The 22,392-nt window shown below is 37.0% G+C and overlaps 1 protein-coding gene across 1 annotated transcript in view; it reads left to right on the forward strand.

Moving 5' to 3' along the window:
* The window catches only part of PDCD6IP (programmed cell death 6 interacting protein), an 85,156-nt gene that overhangs the window by 16,119 nt on the left and 46,645 nt on the right, over positions 1-22,392 (forward strand). The window contains exons 2-7 of the mRNA XM_055321145.1: positions 1,566-1,620; positions 3,487-3,556; positions 7,528-7,655; positions 10,330-10,483; positions 12,295-12,395; positions 14,644-14,760. Of these exons, the coding sequence (XP_055177120.1) occupies positions 1,566-1,620; positions 3,487-3,556; positions 7,528-7,655; positions 10,330-10,483; positions 12,295-12,395; positions 14,644-14,760 (625 nt within the window). The remainder of the gene's footprint in view (positions 1-1,565; positions 1,621-3,486; positions 3,557-7,527; positions 7,656-10,329; positions 10,484-12,294; positions 12,396-14,643; positions 14,761-22,392) is intronic.

The following is a 22,392-nucleotide window of genomic DNA, read 5'->3' on the forward strand; positions in this document are numbered from 1 at the left end:
ATTATTTACAATAGCCAAATTATGGAAGTATCCCAACTGTTCATCGATAGATGAATGGATAATGAAGATACGGTACACACACAATACACACAATGGAGTATTTCTCAACCATAAAAAAGAGTGAAATCTCACCATTTGCAACAAAATGGATGGCTCTAGAGGGTATAATGGTAAGCAAAATAAGTCAGAAAAACGCAAATACCATATGATTTCACTTGTATGTGGAATTTGAGAAACAAAATAAATGAACAAAGAAAAAAAGAACAAACCAAAAGGCAGACTCTTAACTGTAGGGAACAAACTGATGGTTACCACCAGAGGTGGGTGGAGAAATGGATGAAGTAGGTGAAGGGGATAGAGTACACTTATCTTTTTTCTTTGTTTTTTTTTAAATCTTTAAAAAATTTTTAAAAAAATTTTATTTATTTATTCATAGAGAGAGAGAGGCAGAGACACAGGCAGAGGGAGAAGCAGGCTCCATGCAGGGAGCCCGACGTGGGACACGATCCTGGGTCTCCAGGATCACACCCCAGGCTGCAGGTGGCGCTAAACTGCTGCATCACCGGGGCTGCCCTTTCTTTAAGTTTTTTTTTTTTTTTCTTCTTCTTTAAGTTTTTAATTCCATTTAACATACAGTGTTAGTTTCAGGTGTACAATACAGTGATTCAACACCATACATCACCCTGTGCTCATCATGACAAGTGCACTTCTTAATCCCCATCACCTTTGTCACCCCTCGCTCACTATCCCCCTCTAAGAAAGTGGTCCAGTTTCATTCTTTTGCCTATTGCTATCCAGTTTTCCCAATGCCATTTGTTGAAGAAATTGTCTTTTTTCCATTGGATATTCTAACCTCCATTGTTGAAGATTAATTGACCATATAATCATGGGTTTATTTCTAGGGAGGATGGAAGCTTTGATGAACTATTGTGACAGTGGTAGAGATAGAAGTGGACATAACCAAAGCATATTTGAAAGTTAGTAAACCTGTTTTAGGGTGTGGTGGCTTAGTGGGTTGGGCATTCAGCTGTTGATTTTGGCTTGGGTCATGATCTCAGGGTCATCCGATCAGGTCCTGCTTTGGGCTCTGGGCTGAGTGGGGAGTCTGCTTCTTCCTCTCCCTCTGGCCTCTGCTCCCCTATGCGCCATTCCCTCCCCCCTTGCATGTGTGCTCTCTGAAATAAATAAGTAAATCTTCGAAAAAGTCATTTTACCAGATATATTAATTTGCCCAATGGATATAAACAGTTACCTTATTAAGAAATAGTATTTTAAGAAATACATTTGTTCTCGCCAGATGTTAGTTTGCTTTTAGCCAATAATACTTGATAAGTATCTTTCTTTAGTGGTATGAGTCTTTTGTTCACAGTTTTTTTTTATTGCATGCATTTTAGGTTCTGTTTTACAAGTTAAAAAGTGTTTATGAACTTTAAGATGACTGAATTTGTGTGTGGACCACTCAGAGTAAGCATGAATAATTTTCATGTATTCTTAAGCCAGTTGTATATATATAAATATGTATAATATTTAGCTCTGGTAATTATAAATTCTCTTCTGTTTTTTAGATATTATGATCAGATTTGTTCCATTGAACCCAAATTCCCATTCTCTGAAAATCAAGTAAGTTATTGATTTTAATTTGTTTTAACATTATATAATAATAATGGTAAATCACCTGTTTCCTCCCATACATGGTATGTCTTTAAAATAAATGGTGCCACTTTACTATTTTTATGTTTTTATGAGACCTTTTGATATAAGCTAGAAGCTAGTAAGCACATCTGACAAGAATTGTGGGTTGTTTTTTTTTTTAAGATTTTATTTATTTATTTATGAGAGACACAGAGAGAGAGAGAGAGAGAGAGAGAGAGGCAGAGACACAGGCAGAGAGAAAAGCAGTCTTCATGCAGGGAACCCGATGTGGGACTTGATCCTCGGACTCTGGGATCATGCCCTCGGCTGAAGCAGACGCTCTACAGCTCAGCCACCCAGGTGTCTCAAATTGTGTGTCTTTTTGAAGAGTCTCGTGGAATTTTATTCCTGTCATTCTGTAGTCACTTCTGGATTTTTGTGGAGCATTGGACTGTGTTTTTTGTTTTTTCTTCCTGCAATATGATCATATCAGTATGATCTATTGACTAACAATCTATAACGTCCTTCCCTTTGGTTTTTACAGAATTAAGGAAGAAGCTATAATCGAGGAAGTGTTAGTTTTAGTTTATGTGTTTTAAAATTTGACACAAATTATGTTTGCATATAAGGTTGCAGGTTCTGATATGATTAGATGTTACATGGTAAGAATGCTTTCTCTTAAAAGCCAGCTATTGAAAATGGATGATTTCTTAGTTTTTTTTTTTTTAGAGACATGTTAAAAGTTTTTAGTTTGTGTGACATTTCTAAGTTTTAAAGTATGTAGTTTATGAGGGCATCCTGGGTGGCTCAGCAGTTTAGTACCGCCTTCCGCCCAGGGTGTGATCCTGGAGACCTGGGATCGAGTCTCACGTCAGGCTCCCTGCATGGAGCCTGCTTCTCCCTCTGTCTGTGTCTCTGCCTCTCTCTCTCTCTGTGTCTCATGAATAAATAAATAAAATCTTAAAAAAAATAAAATATGTAGTTTATGAAAAGTCAACATTCTTGTACTGAAGTTTTACAGGTGACATAATATCTTGAAACTTGCTTTAAAATACTTGAGGAAAAACATGTTTGGGGGCTAGGGGTGGGGCAGGTGAACCAAGAAGGACAAAAGGTCAGAACTGGTGATGGCTATATGGGGTTCATTATTTTATTCTCTCTAGCTTTGTGTATATAGAAAATTTCTCTAATCCTGAGTTGCAAAATTTTTGTGTGGGATTCCAGTACATAATTTTAAAGGGGGTAGGTTCTCTTTAACCTTTATGTTTGGGATATTTTAGAAGCAGAGTGAGATGCAGTTTTTTTAAATTAAATCAACTTTTTATTTATATATAGCATACATACAAAAGTGACTATATCATGTGTATAGCTTGAATATATATGTATAAGTACAACCCAAATCAAGAAATATTATCTCCTCTTATTCTCCCAAAGGTCATGCTTTTCCTACTTTGTCATCATGGAATAGTTTTTAATTTTATCTTCTGGGAAACTTGTAGTACTGACTTTGTTGCCTTTGCCTCTCTTGGCTTATTTTACCGTCATTTAAGTTTCTGTTCTGTTCAAGCCATTGTATGCTGTAAAGATGAATAAGATACTGTTTTCTGGAGAGAATAATGTGTGTATAATTATTGAGGCAGAATGGCTATTAGAGATATCTTAGTGCCAGTATTTTACTTTTAAAAAAGAAAATTTTATGGTCCCAGAAAAGGGAAAGGAGTTAGTTGGCTAGAGAGGATAATATTTTGACAAGATTGATCCTTTTCTTCATTGTGTATTTTTCTTCAAAAGACCTAATATTTAATAAGATCCAGGAAGGTAAGGTAATTTTCTGTTTTCTCTCTTTCTATCAAGATCTGCTTGACATTTACCTGGAAGGATGCTTTTGATAAAGGTTCACTTTTTGGAGGATCTGTAAAATTGGGTATGTAATTATTTTTATAAAAATAATAAGAAACTTGGTCTAAATATGTTATTTTAGGTTTTTGAAATTGCTCTCCTAACAACTCTGTGCAAATAATAAAAATTTTTATATTTTATTTTCTTTTTCATTTCAACTTTTAATGTTATTTCCAAATATTTGTAGAGAGCCTATGCCTTGCCAGGCACTGTTCTAGTTATAAAAAAGAGTAAGACAAGGATGCCTGGGCAGTTCAGCAGTTAAGCGCCTGCCTTCAGCCCAGGACGTGATCCTGGAGTCCTGAGATCAAGTCCCACATCGGGCTCTGTGCATGAAGCCTGCTTCTCTCTCTGCCTATGTCTCTGCCTCTTTCTCTCTCGTGAATAAATAAAATATTAAAAAAAATAAAAATGAATAAGACAGTTGTATTCAGTCTGTCTAGGAAGACAACTGATCATTCTAAAATAGAGTGTGTAGTATACATGTGTATATGAACAAAGTTATGGGAACATAGATGAGGAAGACATGAATTCTGCTTGTTGAAAGAAAATGATGTTTGAGTTAGGCTCTGAAGGATAAATTTGTTTTCCCAGCTAGGAAATAACATTACAGGTAGAATATATAACCAAAGGTCAGAAGAGTGAAGGTTTTTTTGATCTACTAGCTTGGCTGGTTAGCCTCTCTGTGCATCGGGACGCCTGGGTTGCTCAATGGTTGGGCATCTGCCTTTGGCTTAGGGTGTGATCCGGAGTTCCGGGATCAAGTCCTGCATCGGGCTTCTTGCATTGAGCCTGCTTTTCTTCCCTCTGCCTATGTCTCTGCATCTTTCTCTGTGTCTCTCATGAATAAATAAAATTTAAAAAAAAAAAAAACCTCTCTGTTCATTAATTTTCTCATTTTTGAAGTGGGGAATAAATAGTATTGTGAAATACTATTTATCACTTTGGGTTCTTGTGTGGATTAAATGAGTGAATACACATGAAGTCTTTAGAAGAGTATACAATAAATATTAGCTACAGTGAATAATAGTAATACTGTTTTTTTATACATAATTACATGTAACATTTATAGTATGTATGCATTATAGAGTATATAATAACCTACAGTACAAATTATATATAATGTATATTAATGTAATTATTGTTAAGGCTCGAAACTATAGGTTGGATAGAGGATCATGGAGGGTGAAGACATTGAAAAGTAGATTATGAAGAGTTGGAAATATACTATGAATTTGTACTCTTCTCTCTTATATGTTAATAGCTAATGTTCATTGAGTCCTTATTCCGCCTAGGCACTATGGAAGGGGCGTCACACATATTATCTTACTGAATTCTCCAAAAGCCCAATGAAGAAAGGCACTATTACTACTAGTTGAACATACTGGTTTAGAAAGATTAAGTGACTTTTTAAGGTCATAAGGCAAGGATTCAATGAAGTGGGATGTGACTCCAGAAAGTGTAACTCTAGAGACTAGAGGATACAGACAGAACCAGTGAGGTACATGGTGAGAGTTAATGAGATTAGACAAGGTGGTTATATGTGGGTCATAGAAGGAGTGGGTGTGAGTGACATTTCAGAGTTGAAACTAACTGGGTCTGCTATCTTTCAGAAAAGAGTAGTAGTTGAAGGTTGACTCTCAGATTTATAACTTGATTTGACTCTTTGGATATTTATTCCTTCCAGTAGACAAGTTGAGTTAGACTTTTCTGTGTTATATCTGGGTAGACATTTTTTTTGGCATTTCGAAACTGGATTTAAAACTCAAAAGTGGTAGAGACCTAGATTTAGGAACAATTATCATTAAATGATAATAAATCTATCTCCTCTTTTAGTCTATAGATTGGGGAAAATGTAAAAGCCAGAGCTAGGGAATATAACATTCAAGGGAAACAGGGGATGAGCATCCTGGGAAGGAGGATGAGAAAAAGCTTTCAGATCTCAGAGGAACCAGGGAAAAATAGAGACATGGAATTGAGTACCAGAAGGGGTTCAGAGGTCAGGTAGTCTAATGGTTTCCTGAACCTGGCTGCACATTAGAATTACCTGAGGAATTATGTGAAAGGTACAGATGTAAAGATACAAAATGCCAGATATGATAGGAATTTTCAAGGTACGTCAGTGGAATTAGTATCTTTGAAAATACCTCCAGGTCACTAATATTCATTCAGGTTGGAACATCATTGACAGAATTATTGTGGCAGAGGTAAAATCTTGTAAAGTTGGAGAAGTCACTTGATTTGGCAATGAAAGACCTTTCACTAGGTGCATGTTAAAGAAGCCAGATTGCATCAGGTTGAGGGGTGGAACAGAAGTGAGGAAATGGAAACAGCAAATATGGATTGGTCATTTCAAAAAATTTGCGGTAAAGATTTAAGGACAATGGAGCATTATGCTGAGAGGGAGACCAGATCAAGAAAAAGGATTTTTAATGCCAAATGGACAGGCTGAGAATAAGGTGCAGATGACAGAATTAGGAGGTATTAAGTGAAATAGATTAAGTGATGAACCAAGTTTCTGGAAGAAGTGGGAAGCAAAAAACAGCATAAATAGAGCAGGAAGTAGTTCATCAAGGCATCTCCAGTAGCAAGTATTGGGATTAAGTGTCCTTCAGGAATGTGTTGGTTAAATAAAGCCTGGGTTATCCACTCATTGGAATATTGTGTAATTTTAGGGTACTAAGAAGGAGAATGGAAATCTATTTTTGTTCACATGTAAAGCTCTGTTCTGTTTCTCAGTGCGTATAAAAGTTACTTATACTATATTGCAGATTGTTGTGTGCAATCTAAAAAGCTGTATATAACTTGATTTAAAACTTTGTTGCTAAAAACTCTAACCATCCTCTGAGCTTTTGTGACTTGTAACCACTGATCACAGATCACCATAATAAATATAATAATCATGATGAAAAAGTTTGAAATATTGTGTGAGACTTAACAAATGTGACAGAGAGCTACAAAATGAGCAAATGCTGCTGGAAAATGGCACTGATAGACTTTCTTGATGCCACTAACCTTCAATTTGTGAAAAATGAAATTATCTGCAAAGCCCAATAAAGTAAAGCACAATAAAATGAGGTATGCCTGTAAGTTTGTCTTTTTGTGATCAGCATATTTCACTTAGCATAATGTCCTCAAGGCTTATCCATGGTGTAGAATGTGACAGGATTGCCTTCATTTCTAAGGTTGAATAATATTCTATTATGTGTAGATGCCACATTTTATCTGTTCATCCATCAGTGGACACTTCAGTTTCTTCTACCTTTTGGCTATGATTACAGGTGTATGAATACCTTTTTGTGACTGCTCTCAGTTCCTTGGGTATATACCCAGAAGTGGAATTTTTGGATTATATGGGAATTTTATTTCTAATTTTTTGAGGAACTGTCATACTGTTGTCCACAGCAGCTGCAGTGTTTTACATTCCCACCAACAGTGCACAGCAGTTCCACTTCTTCCACATGTCTGCTCACAGTTGTTTTTTGTTGCTGTTCTTGATAGTAGCTGTCCCAGTGGATGTGAAGTGTGTAGTTTCTTGATCAGAGTTGTATTTTAACAACATAATCTGCTAGCCTTCTGAGAGATGTATTGGCATAAGGGAGTGAGACTTGGAGGTGCTTGCATTGGGTTAGGTTTGTAGTAGTGAAAAACTGGTTTGAATGTGGTGAGAATAGAATTTTGAGGGAGGCAATGAGAAAACAGAAGTAATTTATTTGAATTTAAGTGACAATTGACAGAGAATGACTTTTCATTTGGAACCTAACAGCATTGTGGACATAAAGGGAGGAAAAGAATAACTCATTGACCTTTTGAATTTTAGATGATGGGAATATTGTTGTGGAAATAAATGCCTGGCAGGACAATGTTAGAAATATGGGCACTATTTTGGGTGAGAAAACAGATTTGGAAACTTGTTTTTGTGAGAGCCAATCTCTGAAACATTCATTTTCTTTAGAAAAATAATCTGATAAATTTTTCCTTCTTAATTTTTTACAGCTCTTGCAAGCTTAGGATATGAAAAGAGCTGTGTGTTGTTCAATTGTGCAGCCTTAGCTAGCCAGATTGCAGCAGAACAGAACCTGGATAATGATGAAGGATTGAAAATCGCTGCTAAGCATTACCAGGTATGCAGAAAAGTAACCATGTAATGATCAACACTAAGTTGGATTAAATTGAAAATAATTTGTATTTAGGTTTGTAGATGTTTCTTTATACACAGATATTTCCTTGAAAAATAATACCCTTTTTAATGAATTGATTAATACTTTAAAACCCTTAAACTACTTACCTATAGGCTAGCTCTATTTTTCCTCACCATTGTATACCCAGCACCTAGCATAGTGCCTGGCACATAATAAGGGCTCAGCAAATGTTGGGAGAACAAATGATTGAATGAGGTGAAGATCTTGGTAAATCTCCTTTAAATAATTGACCTCATTTAAAAATTTTGTGAATTGACTCTTGAACAGTGTGGGAGTTAGGGGTGCTAACCCCCTGTACCGTCGAAAATACACTGTAACTTTTGACTCCGCTAGAACATAACTACTAAATAGCCTACTGTTAACCAGAAACCTTACTGGTAATACATACAGTCCAATAACGTGTTGTGTATATTATATGTGTTATATATTTTATTCTTACAATAAAGTAAGCTAGAGAAGGGGCACCTGGGTGGCTCAGTGGTTGAGCATCTGTCTTTGGCTCAGGGTGTGATCCTGAGGTCCTGGGATCATGTCCCACATTGAGTTCCCTGCAGGGAGCCTGCTTCTCCCTCTACCTATGTCTCTGCCTCTCTCTCTGTGTGTCTCATGAATAAATAAATAAAATCTTAAAAAAAAAAAGTAAGCTAGAGAAAAGAAAATTGTATTAAGAAATACATAAGAGAAAATACTTTTACAGTACTGTACTGTATTGAAAAAAATCCCCATGTAAGTGGATCTGTGTAGTTCAAACCTCTATTGTTCAAGAGTCAAATGTACATTACTTTAATACATTTTTTTTCTTAGAGTGAGACACATCTAAAATTTCACCATTGTCGTGAAAGTTAAGACCTCTTACTAAGAAAATTTTAACTCTGAGACTTGGAGAGGTCGTATTTTTTTTAAATGTATTCAGATATGTAATGTTCTTAAGTTAGCTAAATTTAGATTTTAGGTATTATTATTTACTAATATGGCATATTTTGTGGCAGTGTATTACTAACTTTTATTTTGGTTTTCATTTAAAGTATAAATAGTTGCTGCTAAGTGATATGTATGATTATATTTTCATGTTTTATGTTGTAATTTATAAAGTGTGCTCATGTACATTACTGTCAGATAAACCTTGTTAATTCATGTTACATAATGTCATTCTCATTTTACATGCAAGGAGACTGCGAGGTCAGAGAGTTAATAAAGTGGTTCATTGGGGTTTCAGGTGTTCTGATTCCAAATTTTACAGAATTCCAAATGGTGCTTCCAGTGTTTTCATTGACCCTGGAATTTGCTTGTCCTAGAGGTAGAGTCTGAATTTTCCTGTTATTTAAGTTTATGGGTGAGATGAGGAATGCTCTTCTAAGAAAGTGAAAAGAAAATACATTTTTTTTTTTTTTTTAGAAAATACATTTTAAGCAAACAAGATGCCCCACATTGTGGCTTGCCATGCAGTTTTGAATGGGCATGATGACAAACATGATGCATGTACCTTTTCTTTTTGAGGCTATAAAGGGCCAATATTTTGAAATGTTAAAATGAAGTAAATTTAATTATTTACTTTTCTATTACTGTAACTCAGTTAATTGGCATGTGATATCTTAGAGGGCATTCTCAATTACTGAGGACATTCCATTCTGGGAGTCACTTCTGTGATTCATAGCAGGTCATCTAGTGTGATGGAAAGGGAGGAGTGAGATTAGTAAGAAGACCTAGACCCTAGGCTTGTTTAGGCTGTTTTCCACCAAGATGTGTGTCTTGGCTATGTTCTTTAATAACTTCTGTGGGCCTTCACTTCTAAGATTTGTGAGAGAGACTGGATTCCTTGCTGTTCTAGTCTGTGATTTTCTTAGTTGATTGAGCAAGTTCAGGTCATTACCTCTTGCAGTTGTTCTAGTTTTATAAGATACTTCATGACTGTAGAAAATATGATTTTCACTTTTAATACAGTTAACCTTGAGTCATCTCTGTGTTGCTTCTTTATATAACCCACAATATCTTTTAATCCCAGGCTGATGTCTTACTTTTTCCCAGGATCATTTATTTAGTAAAAGCAGTTACTTTTGTGTTAACCTCAGCAAAATATAATTGGGAATAAGAAATCTCATGGGGAACATTTCACTAGGGACCTTTGAAAGCCAAATAAGAATCATTAGTAGTGGATAATAATGCTCTTCTTCAGAGTACTAGGTACCTATACTATCTGAGGTTTTCCCTAAGTATGGCATGTTTAATTATTTGACAGATGAGTTTGTTTGGGACTGAAGTAAGTACTAAATGCATTTAATGTTTTATCCGTGCCTCTGTTCTCATGTTAGGCTTGGGGAAGTATATCTAAAAATAAGCTTAATCAATTTGTCTCTAAAGTTACTGTATTTTTTGCTGCAATGTACTTTTAATCTTTGTTAAATCTTCTGTTAACTATATAGCACTTTAGAAAAATACCCTTGTCTGTAGGTCAGATGTTTTAGATCTGTAACAATATAAAAATTTAAAAATAGTAACTGTTCAACTAAATTAACATTTGAAATGATTTGTGTGTAACAGAAAATTGTCTTACTGAGTTTCTGTAGATTTTAAAGAAGTTCTTTTTTCTTTCCTCTAGTTTGCTAGTGGTGCCTTTTTACATATTAAGGAGACAGTTTTATCTGCCTTAAATCGAGAGCCGACTGTGGACATATCTCCAGATACTGTTGGGACCCTCAGTCTTATAATGTTGGCACAGGCCCAAGAAGTTTTTTTTTTAAAAGCCACAAGAGGTAATTCTAATTTTTCTTCCATTTTCTTGCATTTGAAAGGAAGGTGATTAGAATATAATATGTTCAATGTAGAGCTTTATTCTCTGAACTTGACACATAGGTTATTGAAAATTTTCAACTTTCCTTTTCTGAAATTAAGGTGGTACAAATAAACATTTATGAATGTAGGCTGTATTTGCAGCATTTTATGAAGTACATAGCTATTGTCTTACAACACAACACTAAACTCTGGTATAGTATTTATGTAGGCTTGTAATGGTTCAGAAATTCATTCATTCAGCATATATTACTTGGCTACCTACTGTGTGCCAGTAGTTGCTCTAGGCTCTAGATGAAGGTTGCAGACAAGCAGGACTCATATTTTCAGAAAGCTTACATTATTAGTGTGAGGAAGATGATAAGCAAGAAATAAGCTAAGGAGATTTTATTTTATTTATTTATTTTAAAATATTTTATTTATTCATGAGAGAGGCAGAGACATAGGCAGAGAGAGAAGCAGGCCCCATGCAGGGAGCCCGATGTGGGACACTATCCTGGGTCCCCAAGACGACACCCCGGGCGTGAAGGCAAGTGCTAAACTGCTGAGCCACCCAGGGATCCTGGCTAAGGGTACTTTATTTTATTTTATTATTTTATTTTATTTTATTATTTTATTTTTAAAAATATTTTATTTATTTATTCGTGATAGACACGGAGAGGAGGAGAGAGATTGAGAGAGAGGCAGAGACACAGGCAGAGGGAGAAGCAGGCTCCATGCAGGGAGCCTGATGTGGCACTCGATCCTGGGGTCTCCAGGATCAGGCCCTGGGCTGAAGGCTACGCTAAACTGCTGAGCCACCTGGGCTTACCCCTTAAAGAGAGATAATTGCTATAAAGAAAATAAGGTAGATTATGTGATAATGACTGGTGGCTTGGCTCTGGGTAAGGATGTATGTAGGGGAAGTCATGCTAATTTTAGATTAATTAGTCAAGAAGAGTTTCTTTGAAGAGATCTCCTTTAAACTAGTTGTAGTTAATAAGAAGGAGCATCTGGGCAGAGTCCCTGGTCCTGTGAATGAGAGAATAAAAACAATTCTTAGAAGGCATGTAAGTTAGTGTGAGATAATGGGATATGGTCTGAATATGTAAGTACAGAGGAATTGAAAATAACAGAGCAGTCATCATGTGAAAGGAATATGAACTGGAATAGTTTTCTTTTTTTTCTTTTTTTTTTTTTTAAAAGATTTTATTTGAGAGAGAGAGAGAAAGAAGAGAGCATGAGCAGCAGGGTGAGGGGCAGAGGGAGAAACAGACTTCCCTCTGAGCAGGGAGCCCGATGTGGGGCTCTATTCTAGGGACTCTGGGATTTATGACCTGAGCTGAATGTAGATGCCTAACCGACTGAGCCACCAGGTACCCCTGGAATAGTTTTTTTTTTTTTCTTTTAAAATAATAGCTTATAGTAAGATAGAATTCATATATAATAAAATTTACCCTTTTGAAGTTTACAATCGTTTTTTAGTATATTGCAGGTTTTGAAACCATCACCACTATTTCTTATTTTAGAATATTATCATCACCATAGAACAAACTCCAAACTCAAGTCACCATTCCCCCTTTTTTCCTAGCCTGTAGCAACCACTAATCTATTTTCTGACCCTGGATTTGCTTATGAATTAGTTAAATTTTATGTAGAAGAATTGATTTCATTGATAAGGATATTTTTTAAGGCAAATGTACAAACTTGTGATCTCAGTGTTACACTAAGTTATCATGATATATCAGACTATATTTATTTGAATTATAACGGTCAATTTAATATTTTATTCCAGATAAAATGAAAGATGCCATCATAGCGAAATTGGCTAATCAGGCTGCAGATTACTTTGGTGATGCTTTTAAACAGTGTCAGTACAAAGATACTCTCCCCAAGGTCAGTTATTGTTTTTGTAAACACTTGGTTATTTTGCATGTGGAAATACTTGGATGTTTTTGTGTATAAAAGGTGTGTTGAAAATTATGTTTTATAAAGAAACTTGAAATTTTAGGAGTGTAGAAATAATTTTTAAATTTAAGATGCATAAAAATTCTTTTATATTTAGGGGATGCCTTTGTTTATATATACTCTTTACTAAACTTGTTTTTCCAAGCTAAAACTCTTTCTGGAAATTTTTGAACCTCTGTCTCCAATAATTTTTACCACATGAAGGCATTGCGTAGTTCTGATGCATTGGTGATTTGGTTCGAGCATGAATACTTGAGCATGTTGATTAGTCACACTTTTAATTATTGTCCTGTTTTCTTAAAGATGAGTCTTAAAGCACAAAAACAGACATAAAGACAAAAGGAAAAGAAAAATTCATCCAGTATTTTGATTAGAATTAAGTTTTGCCAACAGGGATAGAAAATTGGGCTGCTATTGGACAGCTAAGGAAAACAACCATCTTAAACTACACATCACGGGAAGTATTAATTGTTTTAATGTAAACTTTTCCAAAGTGGCATTTGAAAAGACTAGTCAGTGATGATCATTTGTAACTGACAAAGTAGATGATTAGAGTAACAAATAAACTCAGAATGGTTAAAAAAGGGAATTTACAGATTCAGTGAGTGAAATGTAGTATGTTTTAACTACTCTTTCAGAAATGTTCAGGTAATTAGTTTTATGTGTATAATAGCATATGGCTTTTGTTAGATGATCTTTTATAGGAGAATTTATTGATACATAAGTCATTCAGAAATCTTTGTAAATTATAAAATTGCAGACAATTTTGTAGTGAAGTAAAACATGTAAATATGTCAATAGCACAAATTAGTTTAGTCAGAGAATAGGAATTAATGTGAAGGAATTCCTGGAGATTTAAAATACACCAAGAGATCAGTAGAAATTTGCCCAGGACTCTTGGATGTTAATACTGTTACTCCTGAAAAGAGCCTTGGGATCTTCTCTCACCTTTTTTTCATCTGAAAGACCTCATGTTCAGCTGCACAGTGTACCGTTACATCCTGTTGGGCCATTAGTTCAGTCGTGTCACGGAGAGAAGAATGTCACCTTCAAAGACTTGGAAACTACTTCTGCAGCATTCCTGGTATTCCTTGAAAATCTCCTGTTTAAATACAAAATTGCTCCAGCCTTACTGAGAACTGGCATGAGTACAGTTTGAGATTTAGATGTCTTTTTTGCTTTTTTACTAATAAAGCTCATAAGGTATTTTCGTATTCTAGTTATAAAACTGGAATATCTGCAAATAGTGATCCAGGAAGCTAGGAAATTATTCACTGGGAGACAGGAAAGCAGATCAGGTAGTACTTGAGTTTTTGATTGTCTTATTTTTTTGTGTAGACCGTGATTGCTTAGTATATTTCTTGGATTTCATATGTCGTGTATTTCCTAAAGATAGCGAGGTTGCAGGCTAGGATTTGACATTTTGGAAGAGCATCTACCAATATAAGTGCTTCTCTGGTTCATGTGTTTGGATCTTTTAAAATTGATTTTGACTGGACTTTTTTTCAGAACAAATTAGGGCAAAATAACACTTTATCATGTTAGATATTAGTGCATTTGTTTGCTGTGTTTTTGAGTAAATGATCTGAAATATTAGTGTTTATACTAAATTTTATATGGCTAGAAATAATTTTTATTAAAAAGTCTTGGGATATAAATTCAAGTGGGAACTTAATTTACTATCTTTTGTCTTTTAAACATGATGAAACAGTCAGCTATAGAGCATTTTCATTAGTATATGTGAGTAATGGTGGTTTAGTTAACTCTAAGGGCTGGGTAAGGACTCATACGAAAGCTTCTAAAGCCCTGTGCTTTTGTTATTCCTCTGTGAATGTCTGTTCTCCTTCTCTTTCTAATGCATGCCTTCCTTTCTTCTTTGTAAACAAAATGTTGACTTCATGGCTTGATTGAAGACTTAAAACTTAAATTGGCTTCACCTAACAGTTCAAAAAAACCCTCTTAATTTTAAGTGGAAGAACAAAATTGAACTCATTGAATTCAATTCCTGCAAAATCATGTGGTCTTCTCTGTTTACACCTAATGACTAACCTATCTCTAAACCATTAATGGGGTAATTCTAATTTCTGTCTCCTTTTCCTTTTTCTTCCTGCATCCCATGTTGTCTGTGGTGGTTTGTGTGGTTGGACTCTCCCCTGGTCAGTATTTTTATTTCCAGGAGGTGTTCCCTGTCTTGGCTGCAAAGCACTGTATCATGCAGGCCAATGCTGAGTACCACCAGTCTATCCTGGCAAAACAGCAGAAGAAATTTGGAGAAGAGATTGCAAGATTACAGGTGAGTGTAGGAATAAATATTTAAGTAACTTGGCTCTCTGTTTTTTTCCTTAGTGATATTTCTTTTTTTTTTTTTTTTTTTAAATTTATTTTATTTATGATAGTCACACAGAGAAAGAGAGAGGCAGAGACACAGGCAGAGGGAGAAGCAGGCTCCATGCACTGGGAGCCCGATGTGGGATTCGATCCCGGGTCTCCAGGATCGCGCCCTGGGCCAAAGGCAGGCGCCAAACCGCTGCGCCACCCAGGGATCCCCTTAGTGATATTTCTGAGTTTGCCCATAAAAACTTTTCCACTCATCGCCCCTATCAGCAGAGAAAAGTGATTGTTTTTATCTTTAGGCTTTACTTGCTGGGTATTTTTTGAAGTCTTATATTTTATCTAGAAATTTCATGTAAAATATATCTAAAAAATTCATGCAGAATTTGCATTCAGTTCTTTTGTTTATCCTTTTTTTTTTTTTTTTAAAGATTTTATTTATTTGAGAGTGTAAGAGTGAGAGAGAGCATGAGCTCAGGGAGGGGCAAAGGGAGAGGGAGAAGCAGACTCTCCACTGAGCAAGCAGCCCAATGTGGAGCTTGATCCCAGGATCCTGGCATCATGACCTGAACTGAAGGTAGACACTTAAGCCTGAGCCACCCAGGCACTCCATTTCGTGAGTAAGGCTACTTCTGGTTAACAGTAAGCTATTAATAGTTAAGCTCCGGGGGAGTCAGAAGTTATAGCAAATTTTTGGCTGTGTTGTGGTTGCTATTCATTTTTATTTTTATAGATTTTATTTATTTAATTATTTTAGAGTGAGAGAGGGAGGGACAGAGGGAGAGGAAGAGAATCTTAAGCAGACTCCTCACTGATCATGGAACCCAATGTAGGACTTGATCCCATGACCCCAAGATCATGACCTGAGCTGAGACCAAGAGTTGGACACTCAACTGACTAAGCCATCCAGACATTCCTATCCGTGTTTGTTTTAATATAAAATAATCTAAATTACCATGCTTTTGAAAGGCTGTGCAGTGCTTAACTTGAGGCCTAGCCTTTGTCTGAATTGGGACATACAGTTCCACAGCTTGAAGGACAGTGGTAATACAGTTGAGCCTTGAACAACACAGGTTTAAATGGTGTGGGTCCACTTAAGCAAATATTTTATAGTACTGTAAATGCATTATCTTTTCTCTCTGATTTTTAAAAATTTATTTATTTTGGGGAAGGGACAGAGGGAGAGATAGAGACAGAATCTCCAGCAGACTCCCTGCTTTGTGCAGGGCCCTGATGAGGAGCTCCATCTCCAACCCTGAGATCATGACCTGAGCCAAAGTTAAGAGTTGGAGGCTTTTTTTTTTTTAATTTTTTTATTTATTTATGATAGTCACAGAGAGAGAGAGAGAGGCAGAGACACAGGCAGAGGGAGAAGCAGGCTCCATGCACCGAGAGCCCGATGGGGATTCGATTCCCGGTCTCCAGGATCGCGCCCTGGGCCAAAGGCAGGCGCCAAACCGCTGCGCCACCCAGGGATCCCCAAGAGTTGGAGGCTTAAATGACTGAAACACTCAGGGACCCCTCTGTGATTGTCTTAGTAGCATTTTCTTTTCTCTAGCTTACTTTAAGAATATGATGGTAAAATACATGTACAAAATATGTGTTATTTGTTTATTCTATGGGTAAGGTTTTTTTTTTTTTTAAGATTTTATTTGTCAGAGACACAGGCAGAGACAGAAAGTGCATGAGCTGGGGGAGGGGCAGAGGGAGAGGGAGAAACATACTCCCCACTGAGCAGGGAGCCCAATGCGGGGCTTGATGTGGGGCTCTATTCTAGGATCCTGGGATCATGACCTGAGCTGAAGTCAGATACTTAACAGACTGAGCCACCCAGGTGCCCCATTTTATGGGTAAGGCTTCTGGTCAACAGTAGGCTATTAGTAGTTAAGCTCTGAGGGAGTCAAAAGTTATAGTGGATTTTTGACTGTGTTGTGGGTGTCTGTGCCACTAAACCTTGTGTTGTACAGGGTCAACTGTATTTATTTTTTATTTTTACTTTTTTAAAGATTTTATTTATTTATTCATGAGAGACAGAAAGAGAGAGGAAGAGAAGCAGGCTCTCTGTGGGGAGCCTGATGTAGGACTCCCATCCCAGGACATTGAGATCACGACCTGAGCCAAAGGCAGATGCTCAACCACTGAGCCACCCAGGTGCCCTGGGTCAATTGTATTTTTTTTTTTTAAGATTTTATTTATTTATTCATAGAAACACAGACACACACACACACACACACACACACAGAGAGAGAGAGAGAGAGAGAGAGAGAGAGGCAGAGACGGAGACACAGACACAGGCAGAGGGAGAAGCAGGCTCCATGCAGGGAGCCTGACGTGAGACTTGATCCTGGGTCTCCAGAATCATACCCCCAGCTGCAGGTGGCGCTAAATTGCTCTCACCACTGGGGATGCCCTGGGTCAACTGTATTTATAAATTTTGTAAACAACAGAGTGTCTTCTCTGCACTGGTCCATACTGTCAGCATTGGGGTTGTCAGAAACTTGCTGTGACATCTGGGTCAATTTCACAACAGGAACAAGGGCTGTTTCTATGAGTTGTTTGTATTTTGAGTATTGGTAAGCAGAGGATAGGAAGAGGACTATTAGGGAACTTTAAATATTGGCTGGATATTAGAAGATATTCTACAGGTAACATTTAGGAAGTTCAGATTAATTAGTCTTTTCATGGGGGAAGAAACCTAAATCTCATAAAAGAGAAAATGTATGTACTTCACAGATAAAATCAGAGAAAGATATACTTCCTAATGAAACACAGATTCAAACATAATCTCATTTGTCCAGAGTTCACTTTGATTCCAGTAACTTAGATTCTTTTTATTTATTGATGAGAGACCCACACAGAGAGAGAGGCAGGCTCCCTACAGGGAGCCTGATGCGGGACTTGATTCCAGGACCGCAGGATCACGACCTGAGCTGAAGGCAGACGCTCAACGACTGAGCCACCCAGGCAGTCCCCAGTAACTTAGATTCTTACATAAAAATGCTTTTTGAGGGGATCCCTGGGTAGCTCTGCAGTTTAGCGCCTGCCTTTGGCCCAGGGCGTGATCCTGGAGTCCCGGGATCAAGTCCTGCGTTGGGCTCCCTGCATGGAGCCTGCTTCTCCTCCTCCTGTGTCTCTGCCTCTCTCTCTCTCTCTGTCTATCATAAATAAATAAATAAATAAATCTTTAAAAAAAAAAGCTTTTTGAATAAGTGGTTTCTGTGGGTAGGATTTTTTTTTTTTTCAGGCTAGCATACTGTAAGTATTAGAAGTTTAGTTCCTTTATTTTCTGGGAATTCTAGGACTATTCAAGTGAGCTCTTATTTAGTGTTTATAAACCAGTCATATTAGAATTCTTTTTGAAATTTTAATATTTGGGCACCTGGGTGGCTTAGTTGGTTAAATGTCTGCATTTCCTTGGGTCTTGATCCTGAAGTCCTGGCATTGAGTCCCACAGTGAGCTCCCTACTCAGCGAAGAGTCTACTTCCTCTACCCCTCCCCTCTGCTTGTGTACGTGTGCTCTCTCTCTCTTATGCTCCCCTCCCCCAAATAAATAAATAAAGCCTTTTTTTAAAAAAAATTTTAACATTTAAAATCCCCTCTGGAAAAAGCAAACTGTTTCAAATGTGAACAGTGAAAGATAGACTTTTTTCAGTTATAGACATATAAAAGTTTGTGGCTTTGGTTTTAGCTTTAGTCCTAGGTCAAGAGTTAACCATAGAATATGGACACAAATTCCTATCTCAAAGGGCTGTTCCTCTTTCCAGGTGTGAGGTTTTTTTCTTTTCTTTTCTTTTTTTTTTTTTTTTTAACTTGATTTGAGCTCAGAAGTAGGCAAACAGAACAAATAGATTTAAAAAAAAATGACCAATCAATCATATTCTCTCTAGTTTGTGTCTCAGAGGTACCCCATGAACCTGATAGAGATCATTAGATGGTCACACTATGAAACCAGCTTTCAATTATTGCTGTCAGCAATGGGGAAAAGAAATATTGGGCATGAGCAAATAAGAAACAAAAGCAAAACCACAGAGTCAGGAAAAATCAAAACAGATAAAATAGTAATGAAGATAAGACTGTTGCTTGGGATTTTCTTTTGGGGCAAGAAAAATTGTATCTGGGCTTGAAGGGCTCATGAACTGCCCTTCCTGGACAGTGGGAAAGAGTGATGAAGCAAATATGGCCAATTGGTAACACTTGTTGAACCTAAGTGTGTATCTGTTGTTACTCATTGTTCTTTTGTTTCAATTTTTCTGTGGGCTTGAAAGTTTTTGAAATAAAAATTGGGAAAAATAGGTATACATATAAGGTGTACACTTCACCCTTTCTCTTTCCCTTCTGTCCTGTTCCGTCCATCCTTTTTTCCCACTGCCCTAAAGGTAATTTCCATTAGATTCTCATTTAATCCTTTCAGTTTTTTTCTTTGAAATACAAGCAAATGAATACACATGCATACACAATACACACAATGCATGTTCTTACATATGAGGTACTGTGCTATATACAGTATTATGTGTCTTGCTTTAATTATGTAACAGCATATCCTAAAGATCTCTCCATTTTATTTTTTTATTTTTATTATTTTTTAAGATTTTATTTATTCACGAGAGACACAGAGAGAGAGGCACAGATCTAGGCAGAGGGAGAAGCAGGCTCCATGCAGGGATCCGATACGGGACTTGATCCCGGGACTCCAGGATCATGCCCTGAGCCAAAGGCAGAGGCTCAACCACTGAGCCACCCAGGCATCCCTCTCCATTTTAATATAGCAATAGAGTGCTTGCTTTGGTAGCATATAATAATAATATAATAATAATAACAATAGCCACAGAGATACCTTCTTTACTCTTATTTAGAGCTAAATTATATTTCATTGTATAAACAGCAGTTCATTGCTGTCCCCTGTTGCTGGATACTTGCATGTTTCCAAGATTTGCTACAAGTAATACTGCAGTGAATAATTATGCACACATGGCATTTTGTATTTCAGTGGCTATTTTAGCTCTGGCTTCCATAATCCTAGACTGAGGGTTTGAACAACAGAAATTTATTTTCTCATAGTTGGAGAAGGCTGAAAGTCTGTGAACAGGGTGTCTGCATGGTTAGGTTCTGGTGAGAAATCTCTTCCTGGTTTGCAGACTGTTGGCCATCTTCTCTCTGTGTCCTTATATGGGTTGGGGGGAGGAGAGAGAGCAAGTTCTCTGGCTCATCCTCCTAAAAGGGCACCAATCCCATCATGAGGGCTCTGCCTCATCTAAACATAATCTTCCAAAGTCCCATCTCCATGTACCATCACTTTGAGGGTTAGAGTGGCAACATACGAATTTTGGGGGCAGGGTGACAGAGTTTAGAATATAGCAGCAGGTTTATCTTAAATTTCTAGAAATGAGATTGCTGATAGAATAATACATCTGTAATTTATTATATATTATACTTGGATCTTTGATGCACTTCAAATTTATCCTCATATGTAAAGTATGGATCTCATTTTTTCTTTTTCCAAATAGCTACCCACTTGTCACCAAACCATTTAATTATAGTGACTTTCTTATTCCACTGATTGGAGAGTCTGCTTCTATCCCATACTAAATTTGTCATATATATTTGGGTCTATTTCTTTTCTTTTCTTTTTTTTTTAATTTTTTAATTTATTTATGATAGTCACAGAGAGAGAAAGAGAGAGAGGCAGAGACATAGGCAGAGGGAGAAGCAGGCTCCATGCACTGGGAGCCTGACGTGGGATTTGATCCCAGGTCTCCAGGATCGTGCCCTGGGCCAAAGGCAGGCGCCAAACCGCTGCGCCACCCAGGGATCCCTTTGGGTTTCATTGGCTTGTCCATGCTTCAGTTCCTTTTTTTTTTTTTTTAAATTTTTATTTATTTATTTATGATAGTCACACACAGAGAGAGAGAGAGGCAGAGGCACAGGCAGAGGGAGAAGCAGGCTCCATGCACCGGGAGCCCGACGTGGGATTCGATCCCGGGTCTCCAGGATCGCGCCCTGGGCCAAAGGCAGGCGCTAAACCGCTGCGCCACCCAGGGATCCCCATGCTTCAGTTCCACACCATTTTAGTCATTGACTCTTTAGAATGTTTTAATGCCTGATAGATAATCATCTCTCATTTTCTGATATCTCTTATCTCTCATTTCTGAATTTTCCTGATTGTTCTTACTTGTTTATGCTTCTATATAAGTTTTCTTTTATTTAAATATTTACTATGGGAAATTTGAAAAAAATATATAAAGTATGAATCATATGTCCATTGTCCAGCTCCAGTGATTATCAGTATTTTGCTATTTGTGTTTCATTTATTTATTTCCCCTTCCCCTCTAATTTTTTTGGAGTATTTCACATATTTCATTCCTTTTTAAAAATTTTTATTTATTTATTCATGAAACACACACAGAGAGAGAGGCAGAGACAGACTGAGGGAGAAGCAGGCTCCATGCAGGAAGCCTGATGTGGGACTTGATTCCCCAAACCTGGGACCACACCCTGAGGTGCAGGCAGAAGTCAACAGCTGAGCCACCCAGGCATCCCCACCTAGTTCATTCTTAAGTACTTTACTACTTATCTCTAATAGATAAGGCTTAAAAAAACAAAAACCCTAAAACTACAATGTCATCTCACCCAACAAAATTAATACTGATTAACAATTAATACTAGTAATGTAATATCCAAATCTAGTTTAGTTTTTCCCTGATTTTTTTCTATTCTAGTTTTTTCATAGTTGGTGTGTGCAAATCAGGATCCATGCAGGTCATCACATTGCATTATTTGGTCAATGTTTCTTATAAATCTTTGACTTATAATGGCCTCCCTCTCCCCGACTGCCATATTGAATTTTCCTCAATTTCTTGTTTTACTTGTTTCTTAAAAGATGTCTGTGATGTCTCTTATCCTTTTTTGTTACTTGTGTAAATATTTCAATCTTTCTAAAATGATTTTGAATTTTTGTTCATTTTCTTGCCTGAGTTCTGTCAGTTCCTGTTCCACATTCTCTTGCTATTCACCCACTGCTGTCTGGGCCATCTGGTCCTCTGTTCATGTTGTGTGTTCTTTCAATACTATGATTATATCCTTAGGATTTTTAGTGTATTTTAGTATTTTCAGTATGCTGTTTTCATCTGCTTTGTGACAACATTTCTTTGGTGAATTTTCAATACCTTTTGGAAAGTTATATGCTCATTTTCATCCTTTTTCTCTTGGTTTCTTTGTGTTGAGGCAGATGGGCTGCCTTTTTGGTTACTTGTATTTGGATGAGATTGATTTTAGTAAAAGAACAGCAAGAGGCTTCCGATTTGAGGAATGGTCCTCTAGTAGTGTTCTTTTTTTAAAAAAATTTATTTATGAGAGATTTATTTATTTATTCATGAGAGACAGAGAGACAGGCAGAGACACAGGCAGAGGGAGAAGCAGACTCTCTGCGGGGAGCCCTATGCAGGACCCGATCCCTGATCCCAGACCCTGGGACCATGCCCTGAGCAGAAGGCAAGACACTCAACCACTGAGTCACCCAGGCATCCCTGCTCTGTTGATTTTGCATCTAAGCTGGCACTCTAATTATTTAGAATAGTTTAGTTGACTTTTTTAAGG

This window comes from Nyctereutes procyonoides, unplaced genomic scaffold, assembly GCF_905146905.1.
Source record: "Nyctereutes procyonoides isolate TBG_1078 unplaced genomic scaffold, NYPRO_anot_genome, whole genome shotgun sequence".
NCBI classification, from domain to species: Eukaryota; Metazoa; Chordata; class Mammalia; order Carnivora; family Canidae; genus Nyctereutes; species Nyctereutes procyonoides.